The sequence below is a fragment of the Salvia miltiorrhiza genome, chromosome 6, assembly GCF_028751815.1.
Source record: "Salvia miltiorrhiza cultivar Shanhuang (shh) chromosome 6, IMPLAD_Smil_shh, whole genome shotgun sequence".
Taxonomy (NCBI): Eukaryota; Viridiplantae; Streptophyta; class Magnoliopsida; order Lamiales; family Lamiaceae; genus Salvia; species Salvia miltiorrhiza.
The window spans coordinates 10,228,590-10,253,783 of NC_080392.1; the positions used below are offsets into that span (position 1 = coordinate 10,228,590).

The window sequence follows — 25,194 nt, forward strand, 5'->3', positions numbered from 1 at the left end:
AGATAATTTGCATTAGGGAGTATTCATGATTGGTTGATGGCCTTAGTCGAATTAATGTTGCAGCATGTAATATGGCATGACCCCAAGCCGTAGTTGGGAGTTTTGATTTCATAAGTAATGGTCTAGCAATAATTTGAAGACGTTTAATAAATGATTCCGCTAAATCATTTTGAGTATGGACATGAGCTACTGGATGTTCAATCTCAATTCCAATAGCCATACAATAGTTATCAAATGCTTGAGATGTAAACTCACCAGCATTATCATGACGAATTCTTTTAATTGAATTGTCTGGGAATTGAGCTCTTAATTTTATGATTTGAGCAAGTAGTCTAGCAAATGCTGCATTTCTAGTAGAAAGCAAGCATACATGTGACCATCTAGAAGAAGCATCAATCAATACCATAAAGTATCGAAAAGGTCCACAAGGTGGATGTATAGGTCCACAAATGTCTCCTTGAATTCTTTCTAAGAAAGATGAAGATTCAGTATTAACCTTCGTATATGAAGGTCTAATGACTAACTTGCCTTGCGCACAAGCATCACATGGGAATTCATTTGTAGAGAGAATCTTTTTATTCATATGTTGTGCCCATATGAATTATTGATTATTTGGCGCATTATAGTTGCTCCACGATGTCCAAATCTATCATGCTTTTTGTATCATTGAACTTTACGTTCATGACATGGTTTGTCTCAATTGCTTTTATGAATGTGTAATACATTCCAGAAGGTAGTGTTGCTAATTTTTCTTTTGTCAGCTTATAGCTTGAAACAAAAAGAATTTATGCAAAGATATTCATTTCTACCTTCCACAATTGCCTCGATGTGGTATCCGTTATTACGGATATTCTTGAAACTTAGTAAGTTTCTTTTAGACTTACTAGATTACAGTGCATTTTCAATATCTAATTTAGTATCATTTGACATAATGATACAAGCTCTTCCGGAGCCTTCAATGATGTTTGATTGATGTACCTGATATTGTGTTGACGTTATGCTCGGCTAATGTCAACTTAAGGAACTTCTTCTTTTGAAGAATAATATGTGTAGTGGCACTATCACCAAGACAAATCTCATAAGATTCCATATAATATTAGTGTATAGATGTTCATGCCTTGTTAAAAACCTCTCCGCAAAAACCTTATAGGAAAAATTCGGTAGAGGAAAAGAGTACAAGACATATATATTTACGCATATATTACACTAGTTGCCTCGTTAAAAACCTTAACTAAGAAAACCTCGTAGGAAAAAAACTTAGTAAGGGAAAAAGAGTACAACCATTCGGCCTTTAGGGCCATTTGACCTTCACGGTCTAATTTTCGAGAGCATGTGATATATATTTCTCTTCAAGAGCATGTAATATTCTTCAGGAATATTACTTGTGCTACTTTAATAGCATCAATTTAAGATCTTGAATGTAATATTCTTCAGGAATACTACTTGTGCTATTTAAATAGCATCAATTATTTTTCAAGATCATTTCTGACATGTCTAATTTTGAAATAAGAGCACAAAAATCATAGAATTTGGCATGGAAAGTGATAACAATAAATTTCACAGTAAATAAATTGATATCACAAGAATGAATTGAATAAACAAAGGAATTCTTCAGAAATCTATATATAATATAAAATACCAGTTTTTTTTCCCATCAATTTGATGGCATTTTTGCAATTACAACATTAATTAAGGATAGTATTTTAAGAATTAAAAGAAAGAGGGGAGAGAGGAGAGAGGAGAGAAAAATGTGGGAGAAGTTATCGAAAAGAAGAAATGCGAGAGAGGAGAGAGAAGACACATGAGAGAAAGAAAAAAAATTAGAGAGAAAAGATGAGAGAGGAAAGAAAAAAAGGATGATTTTTTGAAAAATTAAATAATTATATTTTATTTATTTTAAATATATTTTTATACTTCATTAAATTAAAGATTATATCATGATTTTTAATTTGAGATGTATATTGGACATATTTTCAATAATAATAGAATATATACAATACAAATATATATTTACACAATATATAAAAGTAGGGGGTAATTGCTCCTAAATACATTATATTTGCTCATTTTCTCGAATTGCACATTAGGAGGCAAATTTTAAAGGTGATGTGCAATTCCAGAAAATGAGCAAAGGTAATGTATTTAGGGGCAACCTATTTATTATATGAAAACACAGTTTGTGGTAAAATTGTAATTAAAGAATCAATCAAAGGGTATTTATAAAACTCAACAAATCTCATATATTTTCTCTCTCCTCTCTCCTCTCTTTTCTCTTTCATCACACACATTCTTCAATTTTCTATACTCTTTCTCTCTCTCATATTCTCTTTTTCATATTTTGATGATTTTTTTAACAAATCAAATTTTATTTGTAAAAAATATTCTATATATATCTTAAATTAAAGATAAATGCAAGATCTTTGATTTGGTGTCAAATAATTATTCAACTCTTTTATTAGTATTCTAATAAATTCTAATAATATAATTTATTTTCCTACTTATCAATTGAAGCTTTTCTAATAAGATGACATAGGTAATGAGCTAACTTAGAAAAAATAATTTTATGCATGATTAGCTCATGTTTTAAAAATATATATTGTGATGTGAAAACTCTTTTTTATTATTTCTTCGTTTCTTTTAATTTGAATGATGTGTTTATTCTATAATTTTAGGGAAGAAAATAAAGTTTTCCATCAAATAGATGGAAAATTAAAAACGATACTTTTCAAAATTATTAAATAAAATTAAAGATGTTTATTGAGTAATTGATGTAGATTATTTTATTTTTTAAGAAAAAATAATTTACATTTACTTTTATTCTAACTATATTTAATATTTATTTTTTATTTTTTTTGATACATCATTTAATTTATTTATTTTTAATAAATTAACGTGATTAAATAAAGAAATTTAAAGGCCGCGCCACAGGGGGCTCGAACCCAAGACCTTCGGTTTTAGATATTAACCCCTAATCGCTTAACCGATACACACACTACATTGTTTAATTTTGATTCAAAACTATGTTCGCCGTGCATCGCACGGGCGAATGTACTAGTTGTATTAATAAATCAGTTCAAATGCAATAACTTTTATTGCCATTTTTAATATACTAACGCTATAATTACAACATAAGAATTGAACATAAAGATTCAGTTGCTCTATTAATTAAGAGACTATCATCAATAGATACATATCAGTAGATTTCAAAGAGGTTCATTGTCTGTATAGGACAACTATGCTTTAGAAAGTTTGCCATCAAATATGGGAAGAATGAAGTTTTCAACTGCTTTATACTTCAAGGAACTTGGTATCGATTTTGATACCCTTACTATCACGATTATGTGATTTCCTTCAATAGAAACAAACTCCAACAGAAAGAGAGAAAACGAGTAAAATATACTTCATGTCAATTTAAGCTACTAAGCCTGATTTTTTATAAAAAGTTTCGCATATCATGAAAAAAAATTGAAGCATCAATGTTAATTGCCACTTAATATAAATACATCAAAAGCAATGATTTGAGCCTATACCACTCAATATTTATAAAATGATTTGAGCCTATATTTGTAATCGAGCAATAACTATTCAAGAGAAAAGCAAGTAATGTATACCCGACGAAGTTAATCAAATTCGCTCAATGGCCAATTAAAAATTGAAGGAAACTTGCAGAGAACAACCATATATACATATATATGAGGGATTTAATTAAGAACGTATGAATAAACAAACATGTGAAATAATTCTATATCTCATGCTTATGAATTATGTGAATTACAAGTGGATGTATGAAATCAATCAATTAATCAAATAAAGCATATTCTCTCAAAATAGGTTTCTCGATTATCAAGCCATCAAAATCTTAAAACTTCTTCTATAAAATCAAACATAATATGAAGAATTTCGTGAAATCAAATAGAGATGAAGTTATTTAATTAACTACACTCTTATATGATTCACATAAAATCGACACATGTTAATGGCACAAAAAGTAAAGTAGAATTACCTTTGTACGATCGAAGCGAGATGAGAGAATTAGAACTATCGTGCTGATAACGTGTTATAAACTAGAGAGAAGCGAGAGAATAGAGAAGATAATACGAATGTAGTGTATTCAATATGGAGGCTAAAGATCTCTATTTATACAAGTAGGAAGCTAGGGTTTTAGGGAGATTTCTTGGTCAACACACATAAGATATATCTTATAGATATATTTACAACATAGAGATATAATTGGTAATTTGTATTTTATGCTCAAGATATTTTTTTATCCTGATTTATATACATGGCTTTTTTCCTCAATAATAATAATAATAAAGTAAAAATAGAGGATGAACCGTGCTCATCTAACACCTTTTAACGACAATCCGCCAAATTTCATTTCAAAAAGGGATCTATTCTATTTTTTCCACTTCGTAAATTCATAATTGAGCTAGTAAAATATATTCCCTCCGTTCCAGCTTTTAGTATTCAACTTTCTTTTTTTGGTCGTCCCACATTTTGGTATCCATTTATATTTTTAGTAAAAATAGGTTGGGCCCTTACTCACTTTAATTATTTTAACATTCGTATAAAAGGTGAGACTCTTATTCCACTCACAACACACTTTCGGTGACAGAAGAAATTTTGAGGAGCGCCTTCAAAAAGGTTAAAAAAGATGTTGGAAATGGATGATTTGTATAGACCTTTTTTTCCCTTTGAATGCTCCTCTCCTCTGTATATTCAAAACTCTAACAAGTCAACTTATCAAGTTTTTTTCACCTAAAATACTGATTAGGCGTATTTTGTATGCATATTTTGAGTATTTTCGGGTGTTTCTATGCTTAATTTATGCTAAATATTAACTTTAGATATAAATTCAATTTTAATTAATTTCTTTGATGTTTTGATAGGTTTTGGAAAAAATGTTGATTTTGAGAAGAATTTTATAGTCATGTTATGAATAAAAAGTTATGCTGCATAAAAGTTGGATGGTGTGCTTATACCACCTAAGATGTCCAAACTAAAGATTGGCGATAAAAATTGCAGGCTGACATCTTTTTTTTTTTTTTTTTATCTTTCAGTGGACTGGATTTAATTCTCTCTTTTTGGGCCTGAACTTATTTGATAAGGATTGATTGCCTTATCTATTTAGAATTAGATTTGGGTTTTAACCTATATAAGGTAGAAACCTGGACATGAATTGCTTTCAACCTTATTCAAGTTTTCTTTTCTTTATTTTTCCATCTCATAATTTCTTATTTATTTTTATTTCATATAATTTATATGAGTTTTAGCTAATTTTGTTTATTCCGACAATGATTAAAGAAGCACTGGGGTGAACTTAATTGATTATTGAAATCTTTCTTAATTGTTGGAGTTTATATTTATTCTTTAGGATTAAAACAATTGCTTTTAGTTTGAATTTTATTCATTTATTTTTGAGTTAAGTATTTTCTCAAATTAATTTTTAAATTTCGTGTGTTACTTGAAGGCTCTAATTGAAAAAATTCTTGCCAATCCTTTGGAAGATGATTTTGCTTGCGGCAATCTGCCGAGTGTGGACATACTGGTTGACAGTGACCGCCATATATTTTTGATGAAAATGGACGCACCAAAAGCATGGAAATCACTCGAAAGCATCCAAAATATACATATGAAATACGCCTAATAAAAAATTTATGAATTTTTTTTTTTCAAATTTTCAACCGTTTCTATATAACATATCCATTTAACTATAATAATTCTGAATATCTAAGATAACATGATTTATGCTTGGATAGTTTTAGGATATTCTATTCATATATATTACTCCCTCCGTCCCAACGTAATGAAGTTGTATTCCTTTTCGGACTGTCCCAATGAAATTGAGTTATTATTTCCCATTTTGGAATAAATTAAAACTATTTTTCATTCACCCTCTCTTTCATTTTACTTTTTTATTTACTTTTTTTTTTTCATTTCACTTTTCACTAAACACTAACTCCTTAAATCTTGTGTCCAAAAGAAACGTTTCACCTTCGCTGGGACGGATGGAGTAACATTTATTATCAAATCTGGACAATTAATAATTCTTAACCCTTATTTCTAGAGGGTGAGAGACTGAGATTCAATCTCCACCCCCTTCCCTCAACTTAATCAAAAAAAAAAAAAAAAACAAAACTCATTTGCAAGAGGTCTTGGGTTCAGTTTGCTTGCGTGTGGTGTATTTTTTCATCTTTGTGTGGTGTAGTGATCTCATCTGTGTGCGGTATAGTATTTTCCACCTTTATATGGTACAGAGGTCCCATTAGCATGTGGTGTAGTAGCTTATTAATTATATATATTACCTTATGTAATTCAAAAAAAAAAAAAACACTCTTATCTTTAGTATAAGCCAACCATATTTTGTACAAGTGGATTCGATTGCTACTCGCCAAAGAGCCATTTTCTGTATCTTCTAAATCACTTGACTTACTGTCTTTCTTAGTTTTACCTTGATTGGATTGAGGAAGAAAATAATACTACCAGTATTATATACCGCAAAAGATCCTGTCACTCTCATCTGATAGTTGACTTTCCATTCCATCTTAATGTGGATACTACTAATTGAGTTGAATATTAATCAAATTGACGTTATATAATTATGTACATTAATTTGATATTGATGTTTACTTATTGCTTTTATCTAGATAGCATGTTGACAATAGAAGTCACTGGATATTGCGCCCAAACTATAATAAAATATAAATGGTCACCACAACGAATGTGATTGATTGTTGCAGGTGGAGCGTTTTGAATTATATCTTTAAATGGTGATGAACATTATCAAGTAAGAGTGAGTGAATATTAGGTTGCAATGAGCAAATTGCCTATGAAAAGTCGCTTCTGATTTCACATCGACTATGACAAACATCACATTTATAAGACCCAAGTTGCAGTTCACAAGTAGCGTTTTATTGGCTTGACCAATTAATGTATGCATTACACCGTTGCCTTCTCTCGTATAGATTTTGGATTCATAAAAACTTAGGTACAATCGGGTGTACCGTACAACTGAATTGACCCGCATCCAAACTATGATTTGCATCTTGATCCGAACCATCATTTTGACCTAAATCGTATAAATGACACTATTCGAGTATACAAATAATAATGCTTATAATTGACACTATTCGGTTAAAAAAATGATACTGTAACTTTTTAAAAATGTTATAGTGTCATTTACAATCTTATAGTGTCAATTATAGGAAGTGTCATTTATATTTCTAAATAGTGTCAGTGGGGAGGGCTATTGAGAAAACTCCTAGCTCTTAGACTATAAACTATAAACTAATTAAAATGTATGAATTATATGTAGAAAACTCATGAATCCGCTGTGTAAATGTATGAATTACGAAAATTAAATTTTTTGCTGCATATGGGATTCGAACTCAGGACCATAAATTATTCCAACAAGGCGATGAATTAACCGTACGTAGATCTTGATGATCCAAGGGTTGAAAATGGTTCCTATTTTATAGTCTAATTTTGATTTTTATTTTAGCCTTCCCCTAGCGTCAGTTATACATAGTGTCATTCATACGCAATGTCATTTGTATAATATAATAGTGTCAACTACAGGCAGTGTCATTTGTATAACTGAATTGTCATTTATACGATTTAGGCGGGTTCGAATCAGAATGTGGATTATGATTTGAGTGCGGGTCAATTCAGTTGTACGGTACACTTGTTTGTACTTAAGACCACCTCTTCGGAATTTTGGGTGAATAGCTTGTATAATTACATCAGTGAGCATCACATTTCTATATATATATATATATATATATATATATATAGGGAAGGGATCAAAAAAGAAGGCTAAATGTAGAGAGAATGAAGAATGAATCCTAGCCCTTAGATTAATACAATCTAACCGTCCATATTAATCCTAATAGATATGTTCGAATTTTAGTTTAAGGTTATTAAAGTAATTTTCTTTTTTTAATGTAACCGTCTTTGGTTTACTTAAGGTTGACCGAATCTTTTTATTTTTGGCTAGAGTTTTGAAGATATTCATGATTCATTTGTAATTGTTTATTTATTAAATTAATTTTACTACTTTATGTTTTGAGTTTCGTTTTATTCAACCATGAAACTGAATTTAATAAAGTTTATAATTCCTACATTGTTGTTATCGCAGAAGATGGATGAAATTAGTTTTATTCATTTTTTTTATATACTTGTTTTTAGATTAGTATTGTCTTTCTTTAATTATTATTTTTTTAGATCTTATCTCAAAAATGAGTATTGTCTTTCTTTAATTATTCTTTTTTACAATCAAATTTGCCAAAATCTAAGAACACTATATAAAAAGACTCACGTCTTTAATAATATATGAAAATTGGATTTGTAGTGTAAAAATAAATAAATTAATTTACTATTTTAAATCCATCAACTGTATAATTAAATATTGGGACTATAAATTAAACGGTAACAATAACAGAGATATCATAAAATTCCTTCACATTAATTGAGTTGTTCATTATATTATGTTCGTCACCATATTATGGCCGAGCCTCTTACTCATCAAAAATTAATATATCTGAATAGATAAAATCTTCACCTAATTGATATTTTTATTAATCCATTAATTAATTACGCATGCAGAATTTAAGTCTTAAATAAAATTAGTAATTCATATTGCATTTTTGCGAATAATTATATTGTATTTAAATATTGTTCAAATAGTACCTAAATAAGAATTATATGTTTGCGAATAAAGATATTATTTTGTTGAATAACTTTCTTTGTGCGATAAACAATAATTATATTGTATTTGAATATTTTTCTAAATGTACCTAAATACGAATTATCTTTTTGCGAATAAGGATAGTAATTTGCTGAATAACTTTCTTAATACTATAAACAATAATTATATTCCATGGATGACATTTCATTAATTTTATTTATTTTTTAGATTAAATAATGGGCAATTGCGACATTATTTCATATTTTGTAACATATTCAGTAGATTGTTCATATTATTCGCACAACTAGAAAGTTTATTCAGTTTAATATGTTAAATTTTTCAGATCAGTTAAATGTTCATTCAACAGAGTCTCTATTTCATATTTTGTAACATATTCAGTACATTTTTCACTTTATTCGCAAACATTGAAAGTTTATTCACTAAAATTGTACTGAATAAATATATAAATTTAACAAATAAACTACAAGATATACTGAATAACACACAAACTAAGTGCATAATTCACTAAAATTATAGTAAATAATATTAAAAATTCATCGAATACCACTTTGTTATTAATCGAATAAGTAAAACAAGAAACTGAATAAATTAACTAATACAACGAATACAGTATAATGAATATGTCACTATAAGATGTCGAATAAAAATACAAATTTTCTGAATAAAAAATAAACATTATACAAATTCAATATTTCATATTAACCTAACACAATTCGAGCACAGACATCAGCACAAGCATCGAGCTCAGAAACACCGCATATTGTAATGCAAGTATTCGGTATGGGATCATTGATTGGCGAAGACTCCTACTTTCTTCAACATCCTCTTCGATGTGCAAACTCTCACATACAAAGATATTAAGAAAACGAATTATTTTCGAACATAATCAATAAAATTAAGAACAGATCCACTAATACACTGAATATGTAACTGGATACATTCCAAAACTTTCAATCCCAAATTATTGAAAATCATTAACCTACATAAATCAATGTTCCGGTTATACGTATATATATTTCGTTTAATACATTTAAAATCCAACAAAAAAATTCAATCTGAATTTCGAAAACCATTATAAATCAAAAATCCTAATTCATGTTCGATTCAAAACCCCTAAAACCCAACCAAAAATTCGAATAAAAATTAGAAACATATCGCCTTACCTGTTCGATTTCAGCAGAACCGATGTCTTCGAGAAAGAACCCTAATTCGAAATCGCTGAGCAACAACAACGAAAAAACCAAAAGAAATAATAGATACATGGCAGAGAGACGAGGGATATGAAGGTGCTTGTGGTGAAGGCGGTGAGCCGAGGTGGCTGGCGGCTGCCATCTTCGCCTGGGCAAAAGGGCGGCAGTGCCCTGTGTGTGTGTGTGTGTGTAAATGTGTGTGCTGGTGTGTGTGGTAAATATGTGTATATTCTTCCATAACTTTCTTAAAAATAATTGAGTGCCGAGATTGACGGGATTTGGGTATTTGGGGGGTAATTACGTGGTGGTAAAAATACACATCTATCCTCCACTAATTAAAACCAATTTTTAAATGTTTATTCACGAAATAAAACTATAATCTAAGAATTTATCATAACCGTCCATTTCCACTTAATAGACGGCTATTATTGATTCTTTATTCTCTAACTTAAGGGGATTCTCTATGGATCCCTACCCTATATATATATATATATATATATATATATATATATATAGGAAGAGGTTCTAATAAAAACCTCTGTTAAAATGAGAACTAGGAACCTAATCTTAACCTTTTAAATATTAGATCTAATGGTTATGATTTAGTCAACAAAAGAAACTGTGCATCTATTATATTTTACTGTGCAATTAAAAAATATGCAATTTATGCAATTGAAACCAACAATGCAAAATACTCAAGCAAATCGAAATTGTGCATCTATGCAATTGAAACTGTGCATCTATGCAATTGAAATTGTGCATCTGTAGTTTAATCTCAGCCCTCTATTTTATTTAAATCAATGGCTTTAAATTGGTTCCTAGTTTTCATCTTAAGAGGGGTTTCTATATTAACCATATATATATATATATATATATATCATGTGCATGTTCTTTATGAAGGAAAACATAGAAAAATATTATTACACCACTACCTCGTAATACCATTATCATGAATTAGAATAAAAACAAAATTTTTGAAAAAAAAAATATATTGCCCCAAAAATATTATCCAATATACGTAGAACATACGAAAACATATATTTTCGATCATTTTCTATTTATTTTTTTTAAATAATGCACCCTAATATATGAAAACACAGTTGAGAAGTTATTCTTTCCAATAAAATTTCTCTCCCGATTCCATTCATCATACACCTTAATTCATATACTCCGTCCACGAAGCATGACACAGTTTCCTTTTTGGTCTGTCCTACGAAGCATGACACGTTTCTAAAAATGGCAAAAAATTTGTCCTTTATTCACATTTTCACTTTTTCACCTACCACACTTAACACACAAAATACCAATTACTTAATTTCTTAATTTCATAAAAGTCTCCCTCTCTTTCTTTTTACTCTTTTTTTGAGTCTTTTGTAAAAATCGTTAAATTTAATTTATGAAATAATATTCAATATATATTTTAAATTAAAGATCATAATAAGACCTTTAATTTAATGTATAAATAATAAAAAATATATTTGAAACGAAAAAATTCGTAATTATTTAAAGTTTCAAAATATCTTTTTTTTAACAGTAACATTTTACCATTAAAATTTACAAATTTAAGTTTTTCAAAGTTTTTTCTATTTTTTTTTCTTTTTATCTTTTCTTCTCATTCTTTTTCTTTATCCTTTCATTCGAAATTATGTACGTTCAATTATGATAAGATATTTAATATTTTTCTCTAATTAAAAATTATGATAAATGCTTTAATTTGATATGTATAATATATAGAAAATAGATTTAAGATTTAAAAATATAAAAAATTATAATTTTTAAACTAATTTATTTTCTCTCTACTGACTTGCACAAATAAACATGTGTTTCATTTTTCGGTAAAATAATTATGTAATTTGATGGTAACATGTATTTTAAATTTACTGAAATTATTTAAAAGTGAATATTTAATTTCAGTAATATTGTGTCGTTACTATTGCGACACATTTCAGGGACACGTGTCTTATGATTTGGTAGCACGTAATATTTCATTAAATAATTATTCACCGCTCCAACTAATTAATAATATTTTATTTACTCTTAACAGTTTCATCATTTTCAATACTAAAATTATAGTATCAAAATCGAGCACCTACCCACCGTGGGTAAGAATAATGTGTCCACCATTGATATGTTAATGTTAAGTAATTAGGAAGAAGAATTAATAAATTTTATTCTAATTAAAATTATCTTACTCTAATTACAATTGCCACATCAGCGGTGAGCACATTATATTTGCCCACGGTGGGTAGGTGATCGGTTCTGATTATAGTAATATTTTTTTTGTAATTTTTAATACATTTAATAATTTCCTTTTAAAACTCGTGATTCTTCTTTCTATGAAATTATTTGGGAGATGGAAGAAATATATACTATATTCAAAAGGGTAATTATATTTGGTAGATCTTTATATAGAGAGAGAAATATATGTATTATATATAATGGATACGCAAAATCAAATGTTTCTGGAATATAATAGAAACTTTGTTATGTAGTTTTCAGTGAAACACGCAGACTCATATAATCCATAAGTTTGTAATGCATTTTATATCTTCAAACACGCATATGCAATTTAAATCTTATAATCAAATGAATCTTGAACGTGTTGTATATATATGCATATTTCAATTTATAAATTTTGAGTATAAAATTTGATATTATTATATGGTTATTAATTGGTGTTTTGACTTGGCAGCACATATTAGGCCTATACATCTTACTGATATTAATTGGTGTTTTGGAAATTAGTCGTGTTTTACTGCTAATTAGGCAAAACCTATTATTATCATTATTATTAGCTAGTAGGAGTATTAACTAATTTTGATAGGATTGAATTTTCCAACAGTCAACAGTAGCAAAACTCGATCCATTTAACACTATTTCAACAACTTTACAATTTAATAAAAGATTGAGTACAAGCAATATTACATTTTGTTAAAGTAGCTTTATTACTCTAATCGAACGCAGTAATAGCTATATGAGTCAATCAATAGAACTAAACCAACACATGGGGAAGTTAAAGAATTGATTATAGCCAATTGACAACAACCCACCCACATATACATATTTAGCACTTACCTTTATTCACTTTTTAATACCCATTTAATTCTAAGCATTATTAACCTAAGGGCATGTTTGTTTGCCAGGAAAGTAATGTGAATTGGGATTGTTATTCCCAGGAAAATGATTCCGTGGAAAATGAATCCTAATAGATTCATTTTCCAGTGTTTGGAAATATCAAAAATATTTATTAGTATTCTGGATTTGTATCATTAAATAAATATAATTAATCAATATATATAAGAATTAAATTGTAATTTAATCTTTATAATAAATTTCTCTATAATTTTTTTAGTAACAACAAAGTACATTATTAAGGTTAATTATATGATTTATAATTCTAAAATTAAATTCAAATTTTCTTACATAATAATAATAATAATAAAGTGTGATTCATAGCTCTAAAATTTAATCAAGATTTGTTTATAATAATAATAATAATAATAATAATAATAATAATAATGTACATAAAGTATGATTTTTGTAGTTTTAAAAAATTAAATTAAGATTTTCTTAATAAAGTATGATCATAGTTCTAAGAATTAAATTATAATTTGCTTAAAATATTATTATTATTATTATTATTATTATTATTAATTTGATTCATAGTTATGAGAAATAAATTATTATTTGCTTAAAATAAAGAGATTATGAACTAATTAATCAATTAAATGATGATGATGATGATGATGATAATAATAATAATAATAATAATAATAATAATAATAATAATAATAATAATAATAATAATAAAATAATAATATAAAGTTGATACATAGTTACGAGAATTACATTATAATTTGCTTAAAATAAATTATGAAATAATTAAATAATAATAATAATAATAATAATAATAATAATAATAATAATAATAATAATAATAATAATATAAAGTTGATACATAGTTACGATAATTACATTATAATTTGCTTAAAATAAATTATGAACTAATTAAATAATAATAATAATAATAATAATAATAATAATAATAATAATAATAATAATAATAATAATAATAATAATAGAAACATTAAATTCCAACTAAATAGAAATTATAATTTACATTTTATTATAAAATAATACAAATAAATAAAAATCCTGAGAATGAGGAAAAAGAATACCTAAGAAAAGTTAGGGAATAAGAATCCTGGAAAGTTGCACTACTTTTCTTGTTTTCAGGATTCTTATTACTTTCCTTGACTCATAAAAATTTAACCAAACACGGGAATTTAATATTTTGGAATCAGATTACTTTCCCAGGCCAGAATCCGTGCCAAACAAACATGCCCTAAGTGCTTTTTGCGGGCAATTAAGTCTATTTTACGTGTGCACCACGACTCACAAAGGCAGACACTTCTACGAAACCAGGCTAGTAGTTTCATCTCATCACTTTTGAATTTGATATCAAAATTGTATTTTATCCTTTTGTTTTCAATTATTTAATAGTTGCCGTGAGTAGTTTTAATCTTACAACGGCCCACTAATAATAAATAAACATTAAATAAATACACGTGACTTAGAAATTCCTAGTACCTTGACCTATATAAATCGAAGCTGCATCCGAATTAGAAGCTCCAATTCAACTTACTTTTGCAAATTCTACTTAAACTTGAGCGAGTGTGTAATTTATATATAATTTGAAAGTGAGATGTCGCCCCATACTGGCATGGATGAAGTGTTCGACCTCGACATGGCTTTGGCGACGACGATGGATGAATACGATGCGGTGAAGGAGCAGCAGTGTCGAGCGGCGGCGGTGGATGAAATGGCGACGGTGGTTGTGGAGGGCGGCGGCGAGTGTATAGTTTGTATGGAGGAGTTGGGCGTGGGAGGGGCGGCAAAGAAAGTGGCGTGCGCTCATGTTTTCCATCAGAATTGCATATCCAAGTGGCTCTCCTTGCATGATTCCTGCCCTTTGTGCCGCCGCCGACTTCTTTCCACTTGATTTTACAATTTTTCTTTTTTGACTTTCCTATAAGAATTAGACAAAATATTTCGATGTGTATAAGTTTGTTTGTTACCTTTCACGATAATATTATTTAAATATATATATTATCTTTCAATTAGTTCTTCTGTTCATCCGTTTCCCACGAGCCACTTTTTTCCTATTTAGAAATTAGAATACAAACTTTCCATCTCAATTTCGTTTTCAGACTGAGACCCCCCCCCCCGGTTGGTCCCCCTGGATCTTTTTATAAAGACTATACATATATATATAGGGGGCCGCTCCAATGAGACCCCCTAATTTTAGTGAGATCTAGGGCACGATCTGGTGCGTTTATTTTATCAATCCTATAGCTGATATTGTATCTGGAAGGTGATTTTTTTTTACAGGGTTCGAATCCTGGAGGGAGCAGAATATTTTAAATTTTGTTATTCATCAGCATATACTGCATTGTTCATCAGTATATACGGCCCTGTTCATCAGTATATATGTCTTATTCATTACGAATTTTTTTAATTTTATTTTTCATCAATATATACATCTTGTTCATTAGATATACGTTTTGTTCATTAGTATTATATGTCTTATTCATTGTCCTAGTGTTTCACGAAAATTATGGGGTCTCACTGGAACGCGCCCCTATATATATATATATATATATATATATATATATATATATATATGGGCATTTCTGCTTATCTTTCTGGAAAATTGTATGTGCCTAAAATTTTAAAAAGGCCAAAGCAAAGCGAACACAATTTCAATATGTTTCCTCTTTTAGATTTAAAGAGCCATACTATTACGGCAAGTAAATGCAATGATATATGTAAGCTGTTCGTTTACATATTTGTTGTTGATTTTGGGTTGTAGTATAGTGCCTAACACCCCTTTAAATAGCATATATAATGCTAGTGTAATTAATAACCTATTCAAATGAAATTAAATCTTAGAATTTCACTTTTTTATATAAAAATTAAAACGATAAAATAATTTTAAGGATCATATGACTGTGAATTCGAATCCCAAATTTTGACCTCAAATTTGAACATTACACCATTGCACTAATACACGCACACTAGAACTTCACATTTTATATTAGGAATATGTCCACCACTTAAATATCTCGAGGAAACTCGTTTAGAACTTAAAACACTATGTAGCAAATGCATACCACATATCGATATGTTTTCTTATTGGTTTAATTAAAACGACTTTAATAGCTTTTCCATATTAATTTTTTCATTTTTTCAGGGGTGCTTTAATGGTATACTATATTACAATTGGCAGTACTATTTTGATAAAAACACTTCTTAAAATATAAAATATAAACAATTTTAAGCCCTTAGATTATCAAGATCTACGGTTGATTTGTAACTCTTTTGGATGAATTCGTGGTCCTAGGTTCGAATCCCAAATGTAGCAAAAATTTATTTTTCACAATTCGTAACCATGTTGGATGAATTCGTAACCATGTTGGATAAAATTCGTACATTAAAAAACGTTTATATTTATATTTTAGAAGTGTTTTCACTGTAGCCCTCCCCTATATATATATATATATATATATATATATATATATATATATATATATATATATATATATATATATATAGGGGGCAGTTATTCCACAAACTCCTCTTAGTATATAAATTAAGAACTAATCTTAACCTTAGATGTTGCCTATTCTAACGGCTGAGATCATTTTTACTAGAATCTCATCTATTCATTTTAATTAACAAAGTAATTCATACGTTATTTAGTATTGAGGGTAAATTTGGAATCGGTTGTTGACTTTTTGAATCGGCAAAATAGGAATGTAATTTGATTCCCGAAAAAAACGCCTAATTCATTTGGAAGAAAGATATGATGTGATTGAAAAATGGCATTTGGATATCATTCAATTACTTGCGTGAATTACTAAGACCAAATCTGCGAAAATATGTGTACAAAAAGGGTATAACTGTTTAATTGCGTGAATATAATTCAATGGTGTGTGAATATAATTGAATAGTGTGTGAATATTTGGGCTTAGCACAATATATTGATGTATCATAATGCGAATATTACAATGGAGCGAATATTTTAGTGTGTACGCATGAATAACCTACAAACCAATGTGAATAGGATGACAGATTAATTGTAACAGTTTCATGTATATATTTTCTATCACAACGTGTCCATCACAAAAACATGAGCATGCTCATATAGATTGAACGAATAAATTTTTATCAATATATGAATCGCCTTAGCATATGTGCATGAATAAAAAAGTTTGTGTATTTCGTCAAGGTATTAGCAACGAAACAGTGACTTGCTCATTCCAGATTATGAACATGTTTATACAATTTGTACGAATATCTATGATTCATGTATGAATCATTATATAACTATGCGTGAACACAGAATGAGTGAAATTAGGATGATATATTATCAAATTCTGGTTGGTTGTCTGCGTTTATAGAAAAAAAAAAAACATACCTTCATTTTTTTTAACTTTTGGTTTTGTGTTTTGCGTGTTAACGTGTTTCCTACAGAAATAAAGGGATAAATCATTTAATTTTGATTGAATAACACAATTCCCTTAATTAAGGAAAGAATAATAACCAAAATCAGAAATTACCTTTCTATCCTATTATTGTAGTCAACGTGAATTTCAGCCTGATTCTTAGGATCAAATCTGGCCATTGATTGATCTTGATCTATTGGTTAATATTGGTTCTTAATTTATATCCTAAGTCTAGTTCTTATTTTAACCTAACCCTATATATATATATATATATATATATATATATATATATATATATATATATATATATTTGCTACAATTACACTATGCTAGTTGCAGTTTTTGTTGCTATAAAAATAGTGATCAATTACATCATTGTTTCATTCATTGCTGCATGTCATCAACCTAGAAGTGAGAGGGACTGAAACATAGGGTGATAGTGGTTCCCTAATCGAAAATGGGAAAGAATGACGCACAATCGACAGCGACGACATATCCGTCGAGAATTATATTCGGGACCCATCGAGAATTATTGAATGGTTTCTTATCTCTTCCCCTAAATTCAGTTGCAGCCCTAACATTCCCTAAACAAACCTCCTTCCCCTTCTCTGCCGGAGTCCACTGCCACCGCCGCTTGCCTTCTGCAGGAATCGATCTGCTGCCCTCTCGACGTTCACCGAAGGTTCGCTCCCCCCCCTCTCCATCCCTCCCTTTGTCTCTCTCTCAAAGTTGTATAATTTCAGATATGTCGCCACTGTTTGCCAGAGTCGCCGTTCACCTACTGGAGTGTCTCTCTTAAATTTTGATTGGTGGAAGAATTTAAGAGATAAAAAAGAAAAGGTGAAGGATGAAGGATAGTGAATTTGAAAGTTTGAGAGAATGAATTTGAAAGAGGATTGAAGGGGTATTTATAGATGAAAAAAATGGCATATAGTCGTTTGATACAAAAAAAATTAAAAATGAATATAGCCGTTTGAAAACAAAATATATATATATAATAAAAAGGAAACCTTAAAAATAGGCGCATTCAAATTTAATAAAATTTCCTTTAAAAAAAAAATTCGGCGGGGGCATTGCAGGATGAGCTAAGCTTATAAAGATGCATCGGACTCAAGTCGTCGTCGACTTACATCGATCGACTTATCGAAAAAACGTATGACTCGAGCCCCTTTGGATGAATCGACCGATGTGGGTGCTTGTATAGTGAAGTAATAATGGATGACAAAAAGAAATTATCCTTTGCTTGGTTCCATCTTGACTAATTTTATTCATTAATACTTTTTGATTAATGTGTGGCCAGTTGGTCTTTTTACGTGGTCGCACACTTCTAATTAATCCCACCGCTCTTTATTCAATTAAATAATGGAGTAAATTAGTTTAAGTTGACTCGCCGGCTGCGCCTTCCTCCCTATATAAGTATAACTAACCTTGGCGATCAAATCAAACACAGCTAACATCTAAATCCTCCAGTCTTTTTCCTATTTAAAATTTCAACGGTTTTATTTTCTTAGATATACATACATGTTGCCGTCCCAGATTCCCATCGACGAGATGTTCGATCTCGACGCAGCGTTGACCATGGACGTTGACTTACCCGATAACCATCAAGAGCGAGAAGAAGAAGATGATGATGAATCCAAGGCGAAGGCTGCCAGCCGCCTGCTCGACGAACTGCCGACGGTGGAAGGCAGCGGCCGGTGTGCAGTTTGCGCGGAGGGGCTCCGCTTAGGCGGGGCGGCTAAGCAGATCCCCTGCGGCCATGTATTCCATCAGCACTGCATTTTGCGGTGGCTCTCCCTCATCTATTCCTGCCCCTTGTGCCGCCAAAACTGTCCGCCGCCGGGAATCATTTCTTCTGATTGAATTGTTTCTTTTTCCTCTCTCTTTCCTATTCCTTTGTGCTTGATTACTGGAATTGGTTTTTTTTTTAGTTTTTTTTTTTTTTTTCTATTTCGAGATAGTATCCTCTGATGACGTTCTCACCTGAGGATATGTGGAGATTAAGTAACTTCTAATTAAGATTAATAAATCCTAAATATTATGGTCTCACGAGGACGTCCTCACACAAAATCTTGTCTTCTTTTTTTTTTTTCTCTTCGATTTTGGTTTATATATAATACTAAGCTAACCAGTTAAGAAAGATGTAACAGTGGATGTGTTTGCATATTTTTTTAGTTGAAGGGATCTTTTGGGAAGCAGTTCTTGGTTTAATGGTAATGGAGAGCCAAATCAATAAAAATAGCTTTTAATTTTTTAGCTTATATATATAGCTATTAATTTATTATTTCCAAGTTTTACTGTACAGGAGTTGGTATTTTATTTTGGATTGTTTTGAAGCCTGATTGAAATTTCTATAACCACTCTCACCAAATTACGATTTTTAATATGTTAATAGACCTATCAAAATGTTATTATCACAACAAATATAGCTTGCTATCACATCATGCAGAGATGAGATCTAGTGTCCCACAATTTTATGTGTGCCACTGTGTTCCATTCTTATATCTATTATTTTATAAATATTTTTTATAAAAATAAAATTTATTATGATACTATGAATTATATTTAATTTTTATTTTAAAAAATTAAAATTTTTAAAAAATATATACCATGACTTTGAATTTATCAACCTATTATTAACTAATAAAAGTGAAATTAAATGATAAAAAATAATTATATACCCTAGATTGATGGAATAAACCCTAGTTAATAATCACAAAATTAAACTAAAGCATATGAAGTTGAAATTGAAGAAAAAATATATAAGAAAATAAATAAAATTGAAAGTGGAACACAAAGTGGGACATAAAGTGTGGTATACTGAATCTCATTCCCATCATGTAACACATTCATACATGATACATCATGTATATAAAAAAGTTCTTAATTAAGCGTGATAATAACTCTCTTGTATCTTGTATATACTTTGTCAAATGGGATCATCTGTCCCAAAATATAGTGTGTACCACGTGTACCACTCTTCATTTTTTTATATTTTTAAATGATTTTTTATTCAATTTTAATTTCTTATGCTTTATATAATATAAAGATAATTAACAAGGGTTCACTCATCCATTTAGGGTTTATAATTATTTTTTTATATTTATTTGAATTAATAATAGATTATTTGGGTTCATTAATTCAAAGTTAGGGCATATAATTTTTATTTTAATTTTTCAATGATAAATACTAATTAGAGTTTATAATATAATAATAATTTTTATTTTTATAAAAAATAATTTATAAAACAAAGAAATGAAGAGTGGTACACGTGGCACACACAATATTCTGGGACAGAGGATCCCATCATCTTGTATACTTTGTTAGAACCTTGATCTTACATCGTGAAATGGTGTAATTTCCAATTATATGTATCTTTCAGAGACATTGAGTAAAGGGTTAAGGTGCAGATAGGCCCCTCAAGTGGAGGGCCTTAGAGCATTTCAGTCCCCTTACTAACTGTGTGTGCAGATTGGCCCTCGAACTCAAAAAAATGGTGCAGATCGCCCCCTCTGACTTAACACCGTTATGGGCCGTTAGTCAGAGGGGGCGATCTGCACCGTTTTTTTGGAGTTCAGGGGCTAATCTGCACCTTTTCCCTTTTTGGAGTTCGGGGGCTAATCTGCACACCGTTCATTAAAAAAAATCACATCTCATCTTCTCCGACCAACTTTTCCGGCGTCAATCGCCGTCAGATGAGGAAAATCACGAAATCAAGTTCCCAAGCCCCAAATCGGGAATTCCAAATCGGCGTCATTGCTCCCGAAAATCACATAATCGAAATGGAAACTCGAATTCTCCCTCGAACGTCACCGCCCCCCAATTGCAGAATCACCCCCAACGAATCGAACTTCGCCTCGCCGTAGGCGGTGATCGTGACCCCAATCGAGATCGAGATCATGTTGGCCATGGTCTCTGATTTGGAGACGTCCTTCTTCAACAGCACGCCGATAGTGTAGATGGCGACAGGCATCGTCGGCCTTTATCACCGGATTTCGCCGAATTTGAGAGAAAGAGGCGACTCCTTATCGAGAAAAGCTAGGCGACTCCTCATCGAGAAAAGCCAGGCGGCGGGTTCACCGGATATTGCGGCGGCGATTTTCGACGGAATGGGAGAATTAGGGCTCGTCCTTGACGCTAAGCGTGTGCAGTCGAGCGAGCTCCGAGGTTTAGGGCCCAAGAGAGAAAGAAAGGGGCGGCGCCCTCCGCCGGCCTCGTCAGAGCTTGAATCAGCGACAACGACGATCAAATTTTGAGCGAGAGAGATGAATTAATTAAAAAGTTAAAAGGTGCAGATTAGCCCCTGAACTCCGAAAAAACGGTGCAGATCGCCCCCTTGACTAACGGCCCATAACGGTGTTAAGTCAGAGGGGCCGATCTGCACCGTTTTTTTGAGTTCGGGGGCCAATTTGCACACACAGTTAGTAAGGGGACTGAAACGCTCTAAGGGCCTCCACTTGAGTGGCCAACTTTAGTGGGACGCCCAAAATGAAAATGTAGTCAACTTTAGTGGGACGGAGGGAGTAGTATTTATGATGAGATAAAATTAGATAAATCTTTTCGTATCCATTTGGCTATTTTAATATAATATCACCATGTCTAATAAAATATGATTGACCAACTTTTAATTTGTTGAAATCAAAAGGGTCCGAAGCCACGAAATGTAATTAGAAAATAAAATCAGAAATTCCGAATATATTCATTCTCTATTTTATAACTAGTTGTGCCCCCGCGCTATGCGCGGACTTAGATATTGTATAAATTTTATATGTAAATTTAAATACAACTCTTTTTATATGTAATTTGATGTTTATTATTTATATTTTATACATATGTGCAATATCTTTTTTATAATTCAATTTTTATAAAATATAATTAATAAATTTATATTAATAAATTTATTGAAAATTAAAAATATCACAAAAAATTAATGTGATATTAGAAAATAAATCTCAGTACGTACAAACTTCAAAATAGAAGTACAATTGAAAATTTTCATTATGCATTTATTTAATACTCCCTCCGTCCACGAAAGAACTTCCTATTTTTCTATTTCGGGACGTCCACGAAAGAACTTCCTACTTTTTTCCTATTTTGGGACAATACCCCACCACTTAAAAAATACTCCACTTTTAAGACAATTCTCACCACTCAAATAACATTAATTAAAACAACACAATAAATTATTAATACTTTTTCACAATTCCCAATACACTTTACAACTTTTTCTCCACTCTCAATACACTATACAACATTTTATTAAAACCCGTGCCACTCCCTCCTTGGAAGTTCTTTCATGGACGGAGGGAGTATTATTTAATGGTGTACATATATATTCATTATGCAATCTCATTGTAATCTTTCACAAGCCTGATTGCAATCTCATTATAACTCTTCAAATAGTCATGAACTCATTCATAAATCCCATATGTTAATACCTCCACTTGCTGGGTGTCCTGTGCATCATTTATCCATCTTGTACATCAATCATGAACAGAAAGAACAACTTCTCCACCACCTAAAGAGAGAACACTCAAGCTCTTGATATTCAAGTGGAGTCCTTCCGAAGGTACACCAAATTGCTTCAGTATAGGTAGGTTAGTTCTTTAAAATGTATCAACAGATGGATCCTTGGAATCATTTGTAATGCTATAACTGTAGGAAAATTCATCAATTTTTTTTTGTTCATATATAGATCAAGTGATTAAGCTTGCTGCTGTGTATTCTATAGAATAAAAAAGGCAGACCGAGGGCTAAAAAAAATTAGTTCTTCACCTTAATTTTCTCTATGGTTTGCGTCCTGTGTTTTCAATTAGAACAATTGATATTTTATAGTTTCTGCAAAAAAACTACAATTATAATTTTTTTTTTTTGCTCTGCTTCCTGCAAAAAGAAAACTACGATAAAAAAAATTTGTTCCTGCAAGAAAACTATAAAAAAAAAAAACTACAATTAAAACAATAAACCTTTGAAAATAAACTAATATTTAGAGTGTAATACTATTGGCAGATTTCTATACGTCGAGGAGGAAAGAAGTAGAGACTGTGTTGGAGCGTATGTTGAAGAGATCAGGGCCGGTGTTGGTCTGAAACAGCTGGAGAAAAACCTCGCCGATTTGGAAGAAGCCTCAGGTGATAGCTCTCTATGGGATGATCGTGCCAAAGCCCAGCAGACGCTTCAGGCTTTGACTGACGTTAAAGAGAAAATAAAACTTCTCAATGACTTCAAAGCACAGGTTTTTCGATTCTATCAATTCAAACTCTTATGCATTGAATCAAGGACATAATTCATTTATGCTCGCGTCTAAACATACCTAACATATCATATGTTGTAGGCTGAAGAAGCAGAAACCATAGTTAATCTCATAGAGGAGATGGACTCAGTCGATACAGGGCTTCTTGAAGAAGCAGTTGGAGTCATTAAAGAATTGAGGAAGGCGTTGAACCTATTTGAATTAACGCAACTTCTTTCCGGCTCTTACGATAAAGAAGGTGCTGTAATCAGCATCACTTTGAAAATACACTAATATTTTATTGTTCCTCATAATAAACCTCTAAAAACTTTTGTTCCTGCATAAAACCAAAGGCACAAAACTGTGAGCTTTATTGTTCCACAGACTCGTATTTAAACATCTCGTTCCTATTATTCCAATTATAAAACTTATGTTTCTAGCGAGCAGGAATAAGAAGCTTACAAAAAAAATGGATGTTTTGTGCATTTAATCATCTGGTGCTTAATCTATGCAGCGACTTCTAGTTAGGAAAGAACTTTGCAACTTAATGATACCCATGGCAAATCTAACACCATTGACCATATATCCAACTTTTCCATCCAAACCAACGTAAATTTAGTATGCTTTTTCTGCAGCAACCTGATAAATGATAAAGATTTCAATAAATAAAATAAAATAAAAAAGTAATTAACCAATCGAGAATGAAGATTTAGTAGCTTCTTGCAACTCGATGTGTATCAAGACCGACTTGCCTTACGCGAAGAGTAAAATTTTAAGGTGCTCTCGTGACCTCTCAATCTCAATGCCTTCAATGCCCTCCTTGCCTGAATTCAAACAACGGATCATCACAAATTATCCTAAAACAGTAGCAAGTTAATATATAGTAATGACAAATCTCCATAACTCCAATAATCTCCAAAAAATTTAAGCAGCCAATGAAACTCTATTTTTTCAGACATTATTATTGAGTTTGAGACAATCATCGTAAGCACCAAATGACAACAAAAAGTTTCTTGAAAAAAAGAAAGAAAGAAAGAGAGACGTGAGAGGGGTGAAGTCGCGGCGATGACAGCAATGGTTATGGCGGCGAGTCTCACCAAAAATCGAAGAGGGAAGAAGAATTTTTTTGAAAAAATTATGTAATTTTGCTAGAGAGAGGGGCGATATTTGAGGATAAGAAAAAAGTCTTTTCATATTTCTAACATAAGGAATTTTTGAAATTGCATGCCTTTCTTGGGGAAGGCAAAGGACTTCTTGGGTTTGTCAAACAATAAATGGTTACAGTAATGCATAAAAAAATATTTATTCATTTGCATGTATTAATGCATGAATTCACATGTTTTTTTTGGCGGGAAAAATTTGGAATGCAACTCTCCTTTAGTATAATAAATAGATTCCCTTTTCGATATTGTCCCCATGGACCGGGGATGATAAAATATTCCTGTACACCTTTTAAAATTAAATATTTTGGCAATATATATATATATATAAAAATAGAAATAAAAAGTAGACTAAAATTGACTAAGAAGTACTCCCTCCGTCCGCCAAGATTATGGC

General features: G+C 30.6%; 1 protein-coding gene and 2 long non-coding RNA genes across 3 annotated transcripts; 2 read left to right on the forward strand and 1 right to left on the reverse strand.

The window, feature by feature from the left end:
* Positions 1-9,270: 9,270 nt before the first annotated feature.
* Positions 9,271-10,302, reverse strand: LOC130988565 (uncharacterized). Its single transcript, XR_009090134.1, has 2 exons — positions 9,871-10,302; positions 9,271-9,546 (listed from the first exon to the last, which is right to left on the reverse strand). It is a non-coding gene; the product is annotated as an uncharacterized LOC130988565 (long non-coding RNA).
* An 8,624-nt stretch (positions 10,303-18,926) lies between these two features.
* On the forward strand, positions 18,927-19,268 carry LOC130990471 (E3 ubiquitin-protein ligase RING1-like). Its single transcript, XM_057914703.1, has one exon. It carries the CDS (start codon positions 18,927-18,929, stop codon positions 19,266-19,268), a length of 342 nt encoding a protein of 113 aa, XP_057770686.1.
* Positions 19,269-23,538: 4,270 nt separating this feature from the next.
* On the forward strand, positions 23,539-23,974 carry LOC130988566 (uncharacterized). Its single transcript, XR_009090135.1, has 2 exons — positions 23,539-23,640; positions 23,740-23,974. It is a non-coding gene; the product is annotated as an uncharacterized LOC130988566 (long non-coding RNA).
* Positions 23,975-25,194: the final 1,220 nt, after the last annotated feature.

Excerpts from the sequence above, each read along its gene's own strand:
- LOC130990471 (XM_057914703.1), top strand. The coding sequence starts at position 18,927 with ATGTTGCCGTCCCAGATTCCCATCGACGAGATGTTCGATCTCGACGCA.